Genomic DNA, 20,820 nt, shown 5'->3' on the forward strand with positions numbered 1-20,820 from the left:
CGTAGAATCTGGATCTCAGGATCTGGACAGGATCTGGATTCTGTTGCCATCCCTACTCTCAACTCTACCGTTTGATTCCCTTTTTCTTTAGGAAGACTCCTTACCAAACCTCCCTAAAAAGTTGTTGGGAACCTCCAAATTAAGAACCGGATTGCAATTTTCAACTAGAGGTGGTAATTGGGTCACTCGGGTTGGTTACGGGTTGGGTTAAAATGGGTCGATTATATCGGGTTCAGGTCAGTGACGGGTTCGGGACGCGTCGTGTCGGTTCATATCGGGCCGTGCTCGGGCCGGGTCATCAACGTGATGCAAGACGGGCCGGGCCATTAGCGGGTCAATGTCCGGTCAGATTATCAACATATATTCTATCTTATATATTTTCGCGCGTCTTGCTTCAGATAGCTGTTTCTCGTCTGAAATAAGACCGGCAAAATATTGTCATTTTTTAAGAGAATATAACCATTTAATCCACAGATTGTTATCACTAGAGGTGTCACTTTTTACCCTAAACCCGTCTAAAATAATAATTTGTGTATATATTTAGTTTTAGATGGTAATTTTATGTTTAAACAATGAGTAGATGTTTAAATTGTACTTAATTTTAAGTGAAAATAATTAAGATGATTGTCAATTTGATGTTTATTTAAACCATTATTAAGCTAGTTCATTATCGGGTCATCTATTGGTTGAGAAAATATCGGGTCACGGGTCGGGTCGAATTCAGGTTGGAAAAAATAAGGCAACTAGCAGTTATCGGGTCGGTTCGATTCAGGTGGTTCAGTTTCGGTTCACCCAATTTCCGGGTCGTATCGGGTCGGTTTCGATCGGGTCGGGTCGGATTCCTCGGATCGGGTCAGCTCTTGCTAGCTCTACTTTCAACTCCCATTCAACTAACCCATTTTCCCATCATCAAATCAATTTTTAAATTTTCTGAACTTCATCCTCATCCTCCATCCTCCCCGTGTTCAGCAACAACAACGATCCCCGACAATCGTCAGCCCGTAAAGCGATACAAGCCATTGTTGATTGATCCTCGACAACTATATCCCCTCAATTTTGATGCTCGAGAGAGAGAGAGAATGAGTAAAGCTTCCGAGTTTATGAAAGAAGAAGGAGAAGAAATGAAGTCATCAATGGCAGTATCAATAAACAAGATATCATTCTGGAAATGGGGAATTGCATCAATAATATTCAGACTCACTCTTATTTATTTCTTCCCAAATAATCTTACTCAATTGGCTTCTCGTCCCGAACTCTCCACTCCACTCACCTCGCTCCGCCGCTGTAATCTCCGTTTCTCTCTTTTCAAATAATTTGCACGGGTTTAAAACTAGTTTGTTTAATTGCGACTGTTTTTTGTATTTTTAACTCAGTGTCGGAAGGTTACTGGTTGAAGAACAATGCATCTATCTCGCCTTACGCAGGTCACCACTCCTTTCTTTACTTTCAATTGAAATGAATATAAAAGGTAAACAAATGATCGAGACGGAATTAATTAAAGAATTTGAATTCGTGTTTTATAGGGTCTATGTATCACGGCTCTCCGCTGCTACTATCGCTGCTCGGTCCTTTGACTCTTCCGAGGTACCATTACATATCTTGATTGATTCATTTGCCTTTTTTGTTCTCAGATTTGTGATAATTTGCTAATTTGTTCATTATTTGGTGCAATCGCGAAGAAATGGGATCCCTGGCCACATTTTGTGCAGGTATACTCAATATACTGGATCTTCATTTCTAGGTTTTCCTATTTGTGTGTGCCGTCTTTGACGAACAAACTGAATACCTTAAGGAGATAGCATGATCTGTTTTTCAGCTGAATTTTGCTTACCTGAACTGAACTTAATTTTGCTAGCGTCTTGGTTTCTTAAGGAGACAACAGGATCTGTTTTTCAGCTGAATTTAGCTTACCTGAACTGAACTTAATTTTGACGAACAGACTGAATACCTTTTGCAATCTATAATGCATCCGGTATCTAAATCATAAGTAAATTGGTAGGAATTGACATTATAGGTAAAAGATCTTGGAGTAGCGAATTGTGTGTTGAATTGAATTGTAATGAAATTAGCTTAACTGAACTGAATAAAGTAAATTTCCTATAAGAAAAAGGGACTTGTCAAACTCGATATCAACACTTGGATATAGTTTGCTATTTGTGGTTGCAGATTTTGCTGCTGCATTGCTTCTTAAAGCAACTGGTCAGACGCTTCAATCAGCATATGGTCGGAGTTTAAAATCACTAGGGTTTGATGAAGATGTGAAAACCTTGGGTAAGCTTAATATCCTATAAAGATAAGTCTCCTGTGACATATCCATCGCCCTCTTGAAAATTGTATATCGTCTAACTTAAAATACAAAAAACAGGTCACTGTCCTTTTTAAGTTTTAACTTGGAGACCTGCTGGTTAAGAGTGATTTCTTTGCTGTGAGATGCTTTATAAGCTTCTTGTGTAGGGTAGTGAGTAAGTTCCCATCTCCTGCAATCCCTGAGTTGAGGAAACTAATGAATGGAACTGAGTTGTAGATTTTCCTTGTACGGTGTTTTCTTTACCCTTTTTAACAGAAGCTTGTTCCATGAGTTACCGTAATCATCGATTGTGTATATGCCGAAACATCATATGAGCTCCGTTTCTTTTCTCTTCTATTCTTGTGGATTTTTAGAATTTGATGTTTTTTGACATATTTAGTGTTTTTATTTAATTTAAAAAAATGAAATTATTTGTTCTTCTGTCCTTTATTACACTTTTTTACCAACCACTTTCTTATACTATATTTTACTTGGTTTACTTTTAAGGCATTTCGGATCCTTAATTCTATTTCAGTTTTCAAAATCGTTTTAATCTTTTCTCTCGATTTAAATTTTAAGATTTTATAAAAGAAATCCGGAATTCGATTCTAAAACCTGTAAGTTTACCTTGACTTTCCATTACATTTTCGCTCTCCCTTTTGTTTTTCATTTTCCCTTATCTATTTGCATTTTGAGGTGTGCGTTCACCCATGGACGGTTCTAAAGGATGATTCATGTCAGCCGACCCCAAATCATTTTGGGATTAAGGCTCTGATGTTGTTGTTGTTGTTCTTGTTGTACTGTGTCTGGCGATATAAAATGTATGTATCTGTGCTTATGTTAAAGTTAATGGTCCCATATATAACTGCAAGCAAACATGTTTACTCTCTTTGTTTTGCGCACTGATTGTTGTTCTCACTGAGCTAAACTACCAGTTTTTGTTTTATTTCAGGAGTTTACTCATCTGGGGATATTGCTGCTCTGGTTTTCCTTTGGAACCCTTTGACAATAATTACATGCCTGGGATCATCTACATCTCCTGTCGAAAACTTTCTTGTGATTTTGTCAATTTATGGAGCATGCAAACGTAAGACACGAGGCAGCACTGCTATTATAAGTTCTGTTAGACTTGCCGTATTTGGCCTAGTATAATCTTCTCCTGTCATAATTTGCTAGAGTTATTCAGGGATCACAATGTCTTCTTGATTGAAGAAATAGTCGCCAAGTCAGGCCTATGTATATAACAGTTACTACACTAATATACTATTCTGAATTTCTGATGGTCATTGTCTCGTACTACTCTATTGTTTGTCCGGTTGTATTGCTATCTGCTATGTTACCTGGACTCGGTTGCCACATTTGCATGTGTCGGTCACGATATGGTGATAGAGTGTTAGAAACAGCTATTTTGTGAGAAAAAGTCTGTCTTTCGCGGCCTAGAATGTAGTGTAGAAGAGTCATTTTGTGTCGGAGTGGTGGGTTAGACTTGTCAAACATGAAAGTCAATGGGAGTGGAGTTCCAAAATAACATTGACTATCTGTTTTGTGGATATTTTCTAGTCTGTTTTAGTTGTCCTAATGGGTTAGGTCTATTTTTCCTTCTTCTCATGTCATCATCTTCCTGGCAATCTGGAATTGTAGGAAATCTGCTAAACTTTGTTTTTTTTTTTACATTCTTCGAGGCTGTTATCAGCACTGTATATGTATATTACATTCAATATGATGATGCACGATACTTTTCTAGGAGTTTGATGTACTATTGAATATCTTGGTTCAAACTAATGCAGGATTAATACCCCTGGCAGCGATTGGATGGGTTCTTGCTACTCATATCTCACTTTACCCTGCAGTTCTTATCATACCGGTACTCTCTCTTTAACATAGCCCTCCGCATCTCTTTTTTAGTCAATCGCTTAAATGTCCCATCTTCCTCTTTTGTGTTTACTTCTGCTTCACAGTGTTCTTCTTGTTGACAAGTCATTTTCATCTTTTACCCATAAAGAACATTAAAAATTAGGGTAAGATTATCAGTAAGACTCTTCCAAATCTTAAGACTCTACCACATCATCTTTCCACTAACTTTTATTATTTCTTTATTATTCAGACTCACCTGAGACTTTATACATTATCCGTCATACTGACCTCAGACTATACTTTTCCACTTCACTTCTTTTTTGTACAAAAAGAAATAACACATGAGATCCATTCATTGGATAATTTCCCTTCAAGGTGGGGTCAAGACTCACCCAAAGTCTTAAGTTGAGTCTTGGATTTCCAAGACTCAACTTAAGACTTTGTTAAGACTAGGGTAGATTATTGGTAGTTTTGAGTGAGTCTTGTCTCAAGACTTACCAAAGTCTTATCTCAAGATTTACGAAAGTCTTATCTCAAGACTACCAATAATCTTACCCTTACTTCCTCCTATTATGTGGAATTGCAACATTTTCCTTATTTGGCATATTCAGTGAAAATTGGTACAATTGTATTTTAGTCAGGTTGTTGGGTGTAATACTCGTATGAAATTACTTTTTAGGTTAGACCCACCTCCCTCCCACAACCTTAATATTTGTGTCAAAAGCAAATGTTGCAATTTCAGACTTTAGGAGGGAGTATAAATGTATAATGATACTAAAATATTTACATTTGTAATCGATAAACCTTCATCATTAATAAAATAAAATTATGTGTTCAGCAAAAACAATAATACTCCCTCCCAGTCACTGTAATGTTCCCACTTTCCCGAAACGGATTATTCAACTTATGTTCCCATTTCCTTTTTTTTGGTAACTTTTACTCTTATTTTATTCATTCCTCTCTCCTATCACCAAACCCTCACAACTCTTTTACTTCTATTTTATTACTTTCCTTTATATTTTGGCCCCACAATTCTTTATTTAACTACTAATAATTCATCCCTCTCTCCTATCACCAACCCCACACAACTCTTTTACTCCTATTTTAATACTTTTCCTTAAGTATTGTGCCCATATCAAATGGGAACAATATAGTGACTGGGAGGGTGTGTAAAGGTAGAAGAATATGGTTGAACTGTCTATTGTCAAATGGAAAAGAAAATGGTGAAGCATATGAAGTAATTTCTGTAAGCAAACGGGTACTTCTGTTGCAGCTGTCTCTTCTGATTGGCTATGGTCCAGATGCACCATCCAAGAAATTATTTTTGCTCAAGAGGTCAAGTAAGGCAGCAGAGTCTTCTGTCGGTACTGGCTCCAAGCATAGTAATCCTGATGTTACAGCGTCACATTTTTCATGGAGACCTGTGCTAATGTTCTTGTTGTGGACATCAGCCTGGTCATTCTATGTTCTGGTTCTTTGTGTAATCTCTGTTAGACAGGATGGTGGCATAAAAGAGATGTTTAAAAGGTATGTTGCTTTCCCAGGTTGTTAAATGCTTCCATTATTTCTTCATTTTGATCTACTCCCATGGTTCTTTGTTTGCATCAGTATGTACATTATTCTGGTTGTTTAGCTGTATAATATGACATAGCATTGCGTCTTTTCCATTTCAAATGGAGTTAAAGAATTACAATTGTTTGTTATGGATTATGGTGGAATAAAGGTTAGCTCACTAAATTGGTTGTGCTTCTTTGAACTGCGAATCAACAACAATGCAATTCTTAGAGCACTTCTTATTATTGGTCATCAGGAGGCAGCCTCTTTATTGACATAGGGATAGGGATAATGTTGGGTACACCCGTCCCTTTCCTCACCAGCCTCTACGAGCCCTTGAAGCACTGTGGTATTGTTGTTTTTGTCGTGTACCGTTGTCTCCATTTCCAAGTACTTTAGTTCAGACTTCAGATAACATATACAATCTTCATACATAGTAAAAAATCAGTAGTGTTACGAAATTAGCCTAATGCGGTGGTTGAAGCTAATTGGGACAAGTTCTGGTTTCAGACACTGCCTGATCAGACATGAGTTGGCAGGATATCTTACATCATTGTAAAATAAACTTTCGGAATGTTTGTCGCTGATGGGTTAATAGTGATGATATCTGCAAATGGGCATATGAATGTTACCATCTTTTGTTCAATCACTTCAATGTTAACATCAAATTTCTACGAAAATAGACGTATTTATCAGTGTATTAAGAATGATATGGTAGACCCGAGCAACATTTCACTTTAATGTGAATTAACATTCTCAAGTTTACCATGTGAGTATTTGACAAGTGTCCTTGACTTAGCGTGTCTATCTGATAGTCTTTCATATCTGATGATCTCTCTTTTCGCAGGACCTATGGATTTATTTTGACTGTGGAGGATTTGTCTCCTAATATAGGTGTATTTTGGTGAGTGAAATATTTGAAAAGTTACGCAATTTATTAGTCCAGCTCATGAATGATCACTAGCCTGATTATATGTCTGTTCAATGTTCAAATTTTAGGTACTTCTTTGCAGAAGTTTTTGAATTTTTCAGAAACTTTTTCCTGCTGGTCATCCATATAAACATTATCTTCATGATATTGCCATTGGCTATACGGCTGAAACATCGGCCATGTTTCCTCGCTTTTGTTTATGTTGCAATATGTTCAATGCTCAAGACTTATCCTTCAGTGAGTGTTCTATTTTTGAAGCTTGTATTTTTTTTCAGTCTTAGGTATATAGACAGGTTCCCATATTGGTGTGACATTATGTCAGTCTGTCTCCCACAACAACTAACCGCAGTGCCCTCATGTTAAGGGTAGAGTAAGGGGGGGTTGGATGTATGCAAATTTACTTTTCTTTGTTAATGCAGTCAGTGTGCCTTTAACAATTCATTAAATTTTGTTATATCTCGATGTTGATTTGAAGTTATGACACTCTTTGGCCATATCAATAGCTTAGGCTTGAATGCTCCATTCAACTTGAAGGTCCAGATTTGTAACTTTTTGTACCACGGATACACAATATGGATATTAAGTAGACTGGATCGACTATTAGCAGTGAAAGGGTTCTCATATAAGGAATACATGCACCTGTTTTTGAGTATGGTTGCATTAGACGGCATTGGCAGCTCGTGGTTTTCTGTTCACACATTAAAAACTATAGTTCTCCATCACTCCATCAAAATAGAGATCAGCTCATCCGCTCAATGGGATCTAATTACGGGTGTTACTTGTTACTGTGGAGCTGTTCTCATATCTTCTGGATTTTATGTTGGTACTTGTCACTGTGTCCCTTATAGAGCAGGGAAGATCGTTGAGTGACAAGATTTTTACTGCCTTTTTATTAAATTGTTTCGATAAAGTGACTACTAGATAGATGATTCATATTGTAGTTATGGACTTATGGGTAGGCTGTTCAAATGTTATAGTAGAGAACCAAGTCCTCAGAAAAAAATTCATTGTTGAAAAAAACTTCACCCTGTGTCTATGAGATGTGATTTTTATATCTCAAATTCCTCATCTCTATGCAATCATATTCTGTGTCTTCGTGACTTCATGTTCTTTATCAGTGCATGGAGTATGGTATTATGCTTGGATGAGACAGTCACGCATATGAGACCAACCTAAATCCTTATGTATTCCTCATATTAGGTTTAATTGGTTGGTCTTTATATAAGAGCGTCAGCGTCTTATCTAAGCTTATGGGTTATGCTTGAGCTGCCAGCAGTAGACCACCGTGGGTAATACCCTCAATATGGTATAAATATCACACCCTTTATTTAAACATAACTTGATTTAGCGAGCAGGGAGCGTTTGCCGTGTACCCTTTATGTCCTCTAAAGTACCTTTTTTCTTCTTCGTTTAGGTTGCAGATTCTGCTCTGTGTCTAGGTTTGCTGGGTTTGTTCATTAATCAATTGGCAGGCAAGTCGGTGGTAATAAAAATATGTATTCTTACGTATTAAATGCACTTCTGTTTAGTTGTAACTTTTTACTTGTCTTGCAGAAATGCATTTCTCTTTTGTTCTCTTCTGCGGATTTGTTGGCGTGAATCTCCTCAGTCCCGTTATGCACAATCTCTGGATATGGAGGGTATGTATATGCTTGTCACATTTGTTTGCGGCCACTTCAATGAGAGTAATAATATACTAATTTTGTACGATCGCTTTTTATTCCCTGCTTTGACAGGGTACTGGAAATGCAAACTTTTACTTTGCAACTGCCATAGCTTATGCCGCGCTCCAGGTTTGTTCTACCTGTGATATTGAGTGGGATTTGTTTTTTTTTTTTTCATCATAGAACTGTTTTTAAGGTTAGGTTTTGAATAGTCCATTGGCCCATTTTGTTTCACTGCTTGTGCCGTCCGCATGACGGTTTTCAGTAAATTATTGGCGCTGTTCATGAATAATAGGCGCTGTTCATGAATAAGTGTTCATTGGCCCATTTTGTATGTTTTTGTTCAAAGTTGGGTTTTGAGCTGCCTGTTCACTGAATTATTGGCGCTGTTCATGAATAAATGTAGAATAGACACTTAGCTACTTGTGCTTAGACCTAGTGAAACTAGACCCTGCAAAGTAAACCTGAATCCAAAATGTCAATACCTGAATTGATATCCTATTGAATTGATATTTTATGGAAAACCCGATATGAGTAACCTAGAGTGTACCAATACCCGATTGGGCCGATTCAACCCAAATCGAATCGATATTGAACCTGACATTGACATACCCGAAAGATATCCCATCTTGAATATTTGAACAGATTCTCATGGAACCGATTAAGAAGCATAAAAAGAAGAATCATTTTTTAATAAAAATGCTCCTAGTTGATGAGTTTCTTCAATGATACTTTGAGTTATTATATCAGTAATGAAAATATAAAGAATGCTAAGTCTATTTATTGGCACCCAGCTGAAAAATAATATGTCTGAAACGGTCCTGTTTTGATACTGACCCAACTCGATTCACACCCAAGCCGTAATAGCACAATTCAATCGAGGTAATCTACCGAACTGAAATCGAAATGAAATGGTAACTAAGGCTGGCCTGATGACACCGATTCGATTTAAACTCAATCTGAGACCGTACCGAATGACTGTTTTGCCAGGTCTAAGTGAAACTGGATTTACATGACCCAATTCCAAGTTGGACTTGACCCTTAAAACCAATCCGGCATATACCAAAATGAATAGAAATTAACAAATATTATTCTCCCAGTCTCGTAGTTGTTTATGTTTACTGCTTTTTTGTGAGGGGTAGTTTTGAACAAACATAAAGAACCCTATGGGACATGGGGAGTAACAATCACATGGCTTAGCCAAATGACGTTAAAATAGAGCGTCCAAAAAAGTCTGAACTCTGAGCAGTGTACCAGTCATGCCTTCAATTTCTACTATAAGGGGTGTGCATGAATAATGTTTAGGTACCTAGTGGAGTTGGGTACTTGTACCTGATAAGTACTCCATAGGAGGAAATTGGTATTTGGGGTGGTTTTTGTGTTATTTTGTTCTATTCCCTCTGTTGGCTATCCATACTGTGCTTGTCTTTGGGACGGGATTATTCATTTGTAAGGGCTCGCTTAGGATGTGAGTGGTGGTGGAACTTGGAAGGTGGACATGAGGAAAATAGGGCAATAATTATCTCTTTATGTGGGAGGAGTTACCCACCTGCCCCTTTATAATTACTTATTTACTCCCATGAGAAGCGACCCCTAAGGCTTGCATGGAATGGGAGGAATAGTTACTAACGTAATAGAGCTCAAATGAACTAGAAAATGTAGTAGTGGGAGCGGAAGGTGGAAGAAAGGATTTGAGGGTAATAGTTACCTCTTTATGAAGAGAATGTCACCCACCTCTTTCCATCATCCACTACTGCCACTTACCACCGATCTCCTCCATTTTTCCCTTATTTTGAGCTCTATTACCCAATTTTAATAATTACTTTTATCCCAAGCAAACCCTTACTTCTGAAGCTTATAGATTGTAAGGTATCGTGTTGATTCTTTGTGGCAGATCATTCTGGTGGTTGACAGTACAAGTGCAATGCTCAACTGTGACAGAAAATTGAAGAAATTGTGTACAGCCTCATAAGCAAGGTTCATCCAGCAAGTACACTACTAATCATTCAGTGCATCTATCAAGCTCAACTGCGATTGTGGTTCGTTTTCCAGGTTCAATGGATGAGCGAGGAAAGGCTAGTAGGGGCTGCCGAGTGTTGACCCCCAAATCAATGAAAAATATGGTATTCCTGAAGGAGTCTACTCCGTAATTTTTTGACTTGTTTTTTTTTCCCAAGTGACTGCACTACTAATCCGCCAGTGCTAGGGCTTGAAATGAAAATGGTTGCTACAAGCTTCACTGCTGACATATTTTCTGTTTTTAATCAAGTGAGGTTGGAAGAGTCGAGTGTGCAACAGTCTGGCAAGAAGTGTCCCATGTAATATTGCGAAAATATTTATAAGCTTATTGTGTTTGGCTACATGTTCGATTTTCTCTGCATCATATTTTGATTGATGAACTATAATCTGCGCCTAAAGATGTTGCTCAGGTAGGCCTATTTTATCAAAAAAAATTTACTTAAACATCGATCTGAACGTTCAAAAGTCAAGTGAATCCGTCAATCCTTTTTATTAAAACTAAAGCTAATAAAATGGAAAAGGAGTAGTTTGATATCTTTCAGAATTTCTTGGTTTGGTGAAGTCATTTTTCTAGTCCAATTTAATAGTAGCCCCATAATAACGAGACGGAAAAGACCCGTCTTAAATGAGAATTTGCCTAAAAGAGGAATGACTAGAAGGAATATGATGAGAGAAAGCTTAACTATATTATTATTAACAAACAATGTTTATAAAGGAGTACAAGTTAAAATATACGGTATAAACTAGAGGTAGACAACGTGTCGGGCAAGTGTAGACCAGGCCAGTCATAGTTAGAGGATGTGTTAGCAATAATTTGAAATTCATAGTCAAAGATTGCCAGGAATTGATCCGGGATAGCTCATGGTTGGTGAAAGTGGACCATACGTATCGAGAAGCGAACAGAGCTGCCGATTGGTTAGCAAATAAGGGAGTGAATGCTAGTAACATTCCTATCTATTTAGAAGTACCTTTAGTTGAGCTTCGTCCTATCCTACGGGAGGACATATTTGGGGTAGCTATTCCCCGTGTAATAGCAAACAATTAATTATCGGGGTTTATCCCCTCATTAGCACCAAAAAAAAAAAATAGTTAGAGGATGTGTATGCTAGGCCGGGCTGAGAGTCAGCACCCCGGACACGACATGAGTGAGGGACCAGGCTGGTTTTGTCCAGCCCGAGCCCAACCCACTTAGCAACGGGCCAGGGTGAGACGGGTTGAGCCCCTTTGCTTTCTATTTTTTCATGCTGGACCGGGTCGGGCGTATGAAATGTGAGCACTAGCTAGGCCGAGGTGATGACCGGGCCGTTCGGGCTACTGGATCTTGGCCTATGTGACCGGGCTAGGGCGAATTGGCCCGCCACGATGAACACCCCTAGTCATAATAGTCTAGTATGGTCCATGCGAGGATTCAGGTTGGACCTTAACTCTGGCTCGAACCCGGCTCACACAAACAAAATTTGGCCTTTTTTTTTTCTTTTTTTACGGACAAGTGTTGGTGGACATTGACCGGAGCTCGACCCCTGACGGACCATGTTTTTCTGCTGATGAGTTAACTGAGTGAACTAATATGATACGGAGTATAATATATAATATATACCTTACAAAGCATAAACCACAAATAAGATTACAATCAGTTTATAGGCTATACATCTGAGGTAATACCTTTTATTGTTTATTTTCTGAGTTTTATTTTAAAGTTTTTGAATTTTGCTTTATTATAAAGTTTTTGAGCACATTTACTAAAACATTACACTAAAAAAATATAATATTGCTCAAAAACTATATTTATAAATGATAATATCTTTCGGAAAAAATGTGTATATCTTTCAAAAAACTACAAGGCCTGAGTCTTATCTCGGATCGTAATCCTTTTTCTTGATTACAATTGTTATTGATAATATAGAAACTAGAGAAATTTTGAAAGATTATCAATTATGATATCTTAATTATCAATACACCTCACGAGTTAAAAAAAAAAAAAAAAAAATCAACACGTGTAATGATCCTGTATATAATGGTCCTGTACACCAATAATTGAGGTGTATAGAGGATAGAGTTGGCAAACAATGACACGGCACGAAAACACGACACGAACCCGACACGAAATTAACGGGTTTGGGTTGAGACTTAATGACCCATTTACGTAAGTGGGTCGACACGAACACGACACGATATTTAATTGGGTTGGGTTTGGGTTGACCTCTTTAAACACGAACCCGACACGAATGACTTGTTTACTAAAGTAATCCAATTTTTTTTAGGTCCTCCTTCACATAAATATACTTAAACTTTCCAAATATGGACATGACACGAAAACACGACACGAAATTAACGGGTTATGGTTGATACTTGATGACCCATTTATGTAAGTGGGTCGACACGAACACGACACGATATTTAATTGGGTCGGGTTTGGGTTGGAGGGTTTGTGACCCGTTTATATGTGACACGAACACGAACCCGACACGACCCGATCTGTTTGTCAGGTCTAATAGAGGATAGGCAAAACAAACTAAATTTAGCACGTTTAAAAAAGAGTTTTTTTTGTCAAAAACTACTTTATATTTAGGGGTCTTTGTAAAAAGACTACCTTATATTATTTTTCTTGTTTTAGCCTACTTTTGTTTTCTCCTCTTTTGGTAAAAAACTACCTATGCCGAAAATCTGGCGAAATTTGGTCGATTTAGTGACCTTAACTTATCTCAAATGACTCTTTTAACATCAAACAACAATGACCAACCGCGTCCAAACTACAATTTAACTTCACATAAGCAAAATTCATATTTTCACATTCCAATACTAACTGCAAAAATCTACTAATGTTAAGCGTAAGTACATAATGACTTTCCAAATTCGATCCTAAGCAAAATTAAAACATAAATTGGGCATGTGAGGCAGGTTAAAGCCGAAAAACTAGCCAAATATGTCTAAACTCTTAGCGGAGGTAGTTTTTGACCAAAAAAAAGGAGAAAACAAAGGTAGTCTAAAACAAGAAAAATAATATAAGGTAGTTTTTTTACAAAGACACCTAAATGTAAGGTAGTTTTTGACAAAAAAACCCTTTAAAAAAGCAAACACAGTCATTTCTTAATAACCGCACAAATGTTGCTACGGGGATGGTAGGAGCTGCGACTTCAGTCTATAAATATTGGACTTTACACTCTTCTTTCTTGCACTACATTATCTTATATCTATCTCACCTAAAAGTTAACAAAACCTTTCAGGTATAGTAATAATATATATAAAATTCTTTCGATAATATTATGAAATGGGTTTGTGTATAAATTAGCCATTGCTACGAAATTAGCCGGAGTACAGTGGTTAACACTCGTACCTTCCCGCTATTAGGAATAATAGAGATAATTATAATTATATTATCTCCGATTAATTAAAGATTATTATTATTGTCTATCATATTATTATCTTTTAACTTAAAACCTTTTTGTGTATATTCGTTATGACTAGGGTGAATGTCGTATAGTAATTACTTTTTCGCACATCATTGACGTCGGGTCCTTACATAATACGAAACTATTAGAATACGTAAATATTCTGAGTATATTTGTTAGCTATTTTTATCTCAATTGACATAAAAATAGCTAACAAAATATATATGTTATTCTTGGATGGTTCATCAAAACTGCATTTTAAGGAGTCGTTTGGTTGATCAAGGAACTTAATTTTCCTAGGAACTTCAATTTCATGGGAATTAAGTTCCTGCATCCAATTCGGGTGAATTTTGCAAAAGTGTTTGGTTGCTCATGTAGGAATTAAATTCCATGGGAACTTCCAATGACCAAGGGGGGAGTAGGTAAGCCAATTCCTACATCATGTAGGCATTGGAAGTTCCTGGGAACTTCTAATTCCTCCATTTTCCAAAAAACATGGCAACCAAACAACCCATGTTTTTGCAATTCATGGGATTTTTCAATTCCTGTGTTTTTCAAGTGTCAACCAAACAACCCCAGTGTTGGTTGATTACAGAAACTTACATAAACATTGTTTAACACATACAGGCTAATTAAGCAAGTGTAGACCAGTCCAGTCAAATAGGCAGTCATAGTTAGAGGATGTGTATGCTAGGCCGGTCTGAGAGTCAGCAGCCCGGGCACGACGTGAGTGAGGGACCAGGCTAGTTTTGTTCAGCCCGAGCCCAACCCACTTAGCAACGGGCCAGGGCGAGACGGGTTGAGCCCCTTTGCTTTCTATTTTTTCATGCTGGACCGGGCCGGGCGTATGAAATGTGAGCACTAGCTAGGCCGAGGTGATGATCGGGCCGTTCGGGCTACTGGATCTTGGCCTATGTGACCGGGCTAGGGCGAATTGGCCCGCCACGATGAACACCCCTTGTCATAATAGTCTAGTATGGTCCATGCGAGGATTCAGGTTGGACCTTAACTCTGGCCCGAACCCGGCTCACATAGACAAAATTTGGCCTTTTTTTTTCTTTTTTTACGGACAAGTGTTGGTGGGCATTGACCGAGCTCGACCCCTGGCGGTGGGGGAGCGGGCTGGTGGACCATGTTTTTCTGCTGATGAGTTAACTGAGTGAACTAATATGATACAGAGTATAATATATACCTTACAAAGCATATACCACAAATAAGATTACAATTTGTTATTGATAATATAGAAACTAGAGAAATTTTGAAAGATTATCAATTATGATATCTTAATTATCAATACACCTCACGAGTTAAAAAAAAAAAGACAAATCAACACGTGTAATGATCCTGTATATAATGGTGCTGTACACCAATAATTGAGGTGTATAGAGGATAGGCAAAACCAGGGGCGTCTAATACCCTGCGATTACGGGCGGCGGAATCGGGCCTCCAGTTTTGGCCACCGAATTTATTAACTTTACTAATAAAATTCAGTACAAACCTCGACGTGTAGGACACTTATTTATTCATTTTTGGGGCCTTATTTTTTTGTGCTGCACCGGACCTCTATTTACTTTAAGACGCCCCTCGGCAAAACAAACTAAATTTAGCACGTTTAAAAAAACAAACACAGTTGCTACGCGGATGGTAGGAGCTGCGACTTCAGTCTATAAATATTGGACTTTACACTCTTCTTTCTTGCACTACAACATCTTATATCTATCTTACCTAAAAAAAGTTAACACAACCTTTCAGGTATAGTAATAATATATATAAAATTCTTTCGATAATATAAGGCGAGTATGTAGATGGTTATTATGAAATGGGTTTGTGTATAAATTAGCCATTGCTACGAAATTAGCGGGAGTACAGTGGTTAACACTCGTACCTTCCCGCTATTAGAAATAATAGAGATAATTCTAATTATATTATCTCTGATTAATTAAAGATTATTATTGTCTATCATATTATTATCTTTTAACGTACAACCTTTTGTGAATATTCGTTGTGACTGAGGCGAATGTCGTATAGTAATTACTTTTTCGCACATCATTGACGTCCCTACTTAATACGAAACTATTAGAATATGTTAATATTCTGAGTATATTTGTTAGCTATTTTTATCTCAATTGACATAATAATAGCTAACAAAATATACTCCGTATATGTTTTTCTTGGAAGGTTCATCAAAACTGCATTTTAAGTGTTGGTTGATTAGAGAAACTTACATAAACATTGTTTAACACATGCAGGCTAATTAAGCAAAAGATTATCAGTCTACGATAATGGCGGCGGAGATGACAGTAGAAGTATTCCAAGTGAAGAACGAAGATGCTGAATTCGAGAAGTTGAAGCAGGAGTTGGAAGACAAAGAGACAAGGTCGTCACAGGAACTAGTGATGCAAACCAACATCAGGAACTTTTCCAAGGGACGTGTGCATCAAATCGAGAGGCACTTTTGGCACGGCCGTACTCTCACTAATTACCCTCCACTTCCTGTCAACACCGGCGTCAACACTAGGCAACAAGGCACTCTTCCTCAAGGTGTCAAGTTCGGTATGGTCTATGCTGATGGTGATGACACCACTGCTCGTAAGTTTGTTGTCGCTTTTGACAGCCCTGCTGGCAAGGTAACAGTTGCTTTATCATACTTGCCGATGCACGTTTTGTAACGTGAATATCTTTAGCTACACATTATTAAAAATTATAAAAATATGATAATTCTTGTAGCATTCATGACGATAAATCAAACAAGATCTCACATGATTATATTTTGTCTTATAGATTAAGAATAATATCAAAGATTCCATACGATCATGAATAATGCTAAAAAGCAAATGTTATGATTCTTACAACTAGCTAGCCTCACCTGACTTGTTTTTCATAACGTATATTTGAACAGGCATATGCGGAAGCAGGGCCAATTGGGCCGGTCGACTGGAATGTGGTGGAAGTTAAGTTGGGTATGGCCGGAAAGAAGACCGAGTACAATGACAATATCCTTGGAGGCAGAGTTGTTGCTGAAATGTCTGGTGTCAATGCATTTGCAACATTCTACAATTAGAGCTCATAATGCTTGTATTGTAATCTTATAATATGGGTAAGGGTAACGAGCATCATCATCTAATAATATCCCATAGTAGGGATTATTAATAAATAAAAGATGCTACTTTAATTTCCTTTGAGTTGTAAAAGTTGTACCACTTGTGACATTTGTTTGTTACAATTAAATCCTTAATAAAGTCATAATTTCATAATTAATTAATTGGTATATCAGAGTAGTGGGAGCATACCTGATGAATCCATAGAAATAGGATGAACTGACGAACTTCAGTTCCCGCATTATAACCTTCTCTAGGATACACACTCACCGCTTAGGGTTCTCTCTACCGATGGGATGTTTAAGAGTTTAGGTAAAAAGTGTGTTGTCAGGGACCTTAACCCTGCTTATATATAGGAAGGGCTATTATCCTATAACAGCCGCCTTAGTCTGATATGACAATCATGTATCAGTTAACGTCATAATGTGTATCTATACAATTAAGATATCCAGCTCATACTTTATAAAACGTATGTAATTAATTATGTCCGTATTATATTATCTAGGATGGGGTCACTATATTGGGCTAAACTTAAATGATAGCTAACTAATACAATCGGTATAATAGTGTGTCCACATAAATACCATTTGACCCAATATTCTTACAATCTCCCACAGACGGCGCCAGACCGGGTCAACATATTGAGCAAGGTCAAAGATATCCAAAGCAAGTCAACACCTTGGACAGTCTAGCCGACGCAGCCTGTCGGCCTGTCACCTGGGTCTCGGCCAGGCAACTAGCCAGCCGGGACGCATATCCGCGTACTCATATCCAAGACCCCTCGGCATGGAGTCAACAGGGCCCGCCGGCCTGCCATGGGTCCCTCGGCCGAGGGTAGAACAGACTTTCCACCTGCTACGCCACTTGGCCCACTTGGCCACTACGTGACAAAAGGTGAAAGTCTATAAATACTCCACTTCTCTCATTGAGAAGGGGATCCACAATCAAACCTAAAACTCACTATTCATCTGGTATAAACTCCCTTATCTCTCTACAATATACTTTGTCAAGTAACACACAACTTAATCCCTTTAAGTTTACTGACTTGAGCGTCGGAGTGAGTACGCTCGGTGCAAAGCCGAGCCCTCTGTTTGTTCATCGTTTCAGGAGAGACCGAAAGGAAGAGTCAAGGCAAGGAAAGACATCATTTCACCAAGCTTACGTGGTAAACAAATCTGCTCCGGAATCTACACCCGGAACAATTGGCGCCGTCTGTGGGGAACAGATACTAGAAGCTAGTCAAATCATTCCCAAAAAAAAAAAAAAAAAAAAAAACCCAAAACCCATTCGCCGAGCTAAGAGGATGTCGAAACAGCCAGAGATGGTGCGTGTGGAAACTGAATTCTTCAAAGATGACACATTCCACAACTACAAATCGGGCGATCCCCACCGGTCGTATCACTGATACGACGTACGGGATGCCAAAAGAACAAGATACACCGCTGCCCACCGACCAAGTCACTGTCATGGGACATGTGGTTGATGCAGCTAAACTAAAGCTATTCCTGGACCTAATGGGTAGAACGCCGACTCACACTGTCACGACGACAAGAGCGGCGGCACCTCCAGAGGAGACCAGGGTCCAAAAAGTGACTCCGAGAAACTTGAACGGAGCATTGGAGGAAGCTGACCATGTCAAGACGCCGGGAACCCAGTGCCGATGGCGGAGGACACGAGTCCTTCCCGCACTCGCGGGAGGACAGCGTCGCCGCGGCACCAACGAGGCCTGCCCCAGAGGAGTGAAAGAAGTCCGACTCACCAGAGTCGGAGAAGAAGTCCGACTCACCAGAGTCGGAGAAGAAGCCCTTCCCGCCACGGGGAGAGGAGCCGGACTAAGGATGCGAGGAGCCGATCGCCGCGTGTCATCCGACACGTGGTCAGACAGCCCCTCAGTGCCTATGTCCTAGAGGTCCCGGTGCCGACTAAGCTAAAGTTGCCGCCCATATCATATAAAGGAGAAAGCGACCCAACCGACCATGCCGAGGCTTTCGAGTCTTACATGTCGGTATGGGAGCAACCTGATGAGGTTTGGTGCCGAGTCTTCCCAACGACCCTGCATGGGATGGCACAAAGTTGGTACAAGGGGCTACCCAATGGGTCGGTATACTGTTATGCCGACCTAAGGGACACATTTTCGGCCCAGTATTCTTGCAATAAGAGGAGGGCCGTCGAGACATCGGATCTCCCGACTATCGACGGGGGGGCGAGTCTCTACGAAGCTATGTAAAGAGGTTCGATGCCAAGGTTCAACAGATTCGTGAGTGAACAATGAATCGGCGGCCTTCGCGACCGATGAAAGGCCTCCCAAGAGGGGACTTAAAAACGAGCTCATCAAGTGCGGAGGCCTGAGCCTAGACTCCGCCAGGAAGATGGCCGACCAAGCCATAAAGGTGGAGGACTATCACAAGACCTGGGTAGGCCACAGCGAGGCCGGGCACCCAGAGAGGAAGAGCCGCCGGGAGGACAATCCGGATGAAGGACGCCGTGACAGTAATAGGTCACGGTCTGACAAGTCCGCCAGGAAACAGAACTCGGTGGGCGCCGGGGGGAGTTCGGGGCCGTACTACCGAAAGCGGTACAATGGTCATACCCCCCTGGTCGTATCTGCTGCCGAGGTCTTCTCCCTGAGCAAGAGCGAGGGGCAGAAGTGGGAAAGGCCTCCCAAGGCGAGGGGGGACGGTGACACGAGCTAGTACTGTGAGTACCACGGCCACACCGGTCACTTAACTGACAACTGTCGGCATCTGAAGAATGCCATTGAAGAGCTGATCCGGAAGGGGAGCCTCAGCAAATATGTTGCCGGAGGCCAAAAGACTAATACCGGCGGCTCAAATAAAAAATCCGTCTTTGAACGGATAGGAGTAATCCATGTTGTCATCGGGGGCAACGAGAACGGTGGGTCCGCTCATGGGCACAAACGGCACCTGAACGAGCTATATCAGGCCATCAACTTTGTGCCCAAAACAGCGATCCCCGCTTCCAACATCCCCGACATAACTATTGGGAAGAAGGACTACGAGGAGTCATCGCTCCGCACAAAATGACCCACTTGTAGTCCACTTGGACATAGCCAACCACCTTGTCAAGAGGTGCCGATTGACACAGCGCCTACACGAACATTATGTTCGGCGAGTGCTTACTCAATCTCGGTCAAGATTGAGGACTTGAGCCCCCGCACCAATCCGTTTGTACGGTTTTTCCGGGCCGGCCTGTACCCCAGGGTCAATCAGACTTCCGGTGATGTTCGGCGAAGGGAATGCGGCTAAGAATGTCCTATCTGAGTTCGTGGTCATTGACGGCTCGTCCGCCTACAACGTTCTCATAGGTCGAGTCACTCGAGCGAGGCCGATGCGAATGTCCATCCGGGCCCCGAATCGATGTATGTCTCGGAACGGGGAAAGCGCATAAACTCGTCTCAAAGGACGAAAAAGACGAAGTAGTCAACGTCCAGATATCTGCCAGAGGGTGCAACATGCAATCCCTCAAAGTGGCGAAGACGTCAGAGAAGGGGAAGAGCCCATCCTTACAACAGGAGGGCGAACTCATGGATGCCACTGTCGGCATGGTCGAAGGAGCCGAGACCGAAGAAGTGGAAATTGACCCAGGGCGCACCGTAACTATCGGTGTCAACCTAGAGCCAAAATTCAGGGCTGCTCTCCTAGACCTTCTGAGAAAGAACAAAGACGTCTTCGCTTACTCAGCAGCCGAGATGTCATGCGTGAGCCGGGAGGTAATTGTTCACAAGCTGAACGTACTCTCCACCGCTCGCCCTGTCAAGCAGAAGATGAGGAACTTCTCAGCCGAGAAGGATGAGGCCATCAAAGCCGAGGTAGATAAATTACTAGCGGCGGGCTTTATCATGCCTTGTACTTATCCTGAGTGGTTAGCTAATGTTGTAATGGTGAGGAAATCATCGAGGGCGTAGAGGATGTGTGTAAATTTTACCAATCTTAATAAAGCGTGCCCCAAAGATTGCTATCCTTTGCCTCGAATAGATAGTTTAATCGACGCCACGGCAGGCTAC

The 20,820-nt window shown here is 40.1% G+C and overlaps 3 protein-coding genes across 5 annotated transcripts in view; all 3 read left to right on the plus strand.

Annotated features, from left to right (window-relative positions):
- Positions 1-73: 73 nt before the first annotated feature.
- LOC141606188 (uncharacterized) lies at positions 74-10,652 on the plus strand. Of its 3 annotated transcripts, none has more exons than XM_074425224.1 (15): positions 74-123; positions 748-1,284; positions 1,374-1,424; positions 1,524-1,584; positions 1,680-1,709; positions 2,167-2,271; positions 3,240-3,374; positions 4,075-4,151; positions 5,415-5,668; positions 6,543-6,599; positions 6,695-6,863; positions 8,041-8,098; positions 8,181-8,266; positions 8,363-8,419; positions 10,185-10,652. In XM_074425224.1, the coding sequence occupies exons 5-15, from the start codon at positions 1,682-1,684 to the stop codon at positions 10,260-10,262; spliced, it is 1,104 nt and encodes a 367-aa protein (XP_074281325.1). In that variant the 5' UTR covers positions 74-123; positions 748-1,284; positions 1,374-1,424; positions 1,524-1,584; positions 1,680-1,681; the 3' UTR covers positions 10,263-10,652. The 3 variants fall into 3 exon arrangements, with proteins under 3 accessions (XP_074281325.1, XP_074281324.1, XP_074281323.1); XM_074425223.1 differs by having other exon boundaries at positions 80-123; positions 2,147-2,271; XM_074425222.1 differs by lacking the exon at positions 74-123 and having other exon boundaries at positions 923-1,284; positions 2,147-2,271.
- Positions 10,653-13,497: 2,845 nt separating this feature from the next.
- The window catches only part of LOC141606189 (uncharacterized), a 31,568-nt gene continuing 24,245 nt past the window's right edge, over positions 13,498-20,820 (plus strand). Inside the window, exon 1 of the mRNA XM_074425225.1 lies at positions 13,498-13,533. The gene's annotated coding sequence lies outside the window, so the exon portion shown is untranslated. The remainder of the gene's footprint in view (positions 13,534-20,820) is intronic.
- Positions 15,362-16,956, plus strand: LOC141606190 (uncharacterized). Its single transcript, XM_074425227.1, has 3 exons — positions 15,362-15,450; positions 15,948-16,325; positions 16,598-16,956. The coding sequence occupies exons 2-3, from the start codon at positions 15,981-15,983 to the stop codon at positions 16,757-16,759; spliced, it is 507 nt and encodes a 168-aa protein (XP_074281328.1). The 5' UTR covers positions 15,362-15,450; positions 15,948-15,980; the 3' UTR covers positions 16,760-16,956.

Source organism: Silene latifolia, chromosome 10 (assembly GCF_048544455.1).
Source record: "Silene latifolia isolate original U9 population chromosome 10, ASM4854445v1, whole genome shotgun sequence".
Classification (NCBI taxonomy): domain Eukaryota; kingdom Viridiplantae; phylum Streptophyta; class Magnoliopsida; order Caryophyllales; family Caryophyllaceae; genus Silene; species Silene latifolia.

What these genes read in the sequence shown, in the direction of transcription:
- LOC141606188 (XM_074425223.1), top strand. Translation starts at nt 1,080, where the DNA reads ATGAGTAAAGCTTCCGAGTTTATGAAAGAAGAAGGAGAAGAAATGAAG. An exon ending in CTGCAGTTCTTATCATACCG is followed by an intron (nt 4,152 to 5,414) that starts GTACTCTCTCTT and finishes CTTCTGTTGCAG; the next exon opens with CTGTCTCTTCTGATTGGCTA. An exon ending in ACAATCTCTGGATATGGAGG is followed by an intron (nt 8,267 to 8,362) that starts GTATGTATATGC and finishes CTGCTTTGACAG; the next exon opens with GGTACTGGAAATGCAAACTT.
- LOC141606190 (XM_074425227.1), top strand. Translation starts at nt 15,981, where the DNA reads ATGGCGGCGGAGATGACAGTAGAAGTATTCCAAGTGAAGAACGAAGAT. An exon ending in TTGACAGCCCTGCTGGCAAG is followed by an intron (nt 16,326 to 16,597) that starts GTAACAGTTGCT and finishes ATATTTGAACAG; the next exon opens with GCATATGCGGAAGCAGGGCC.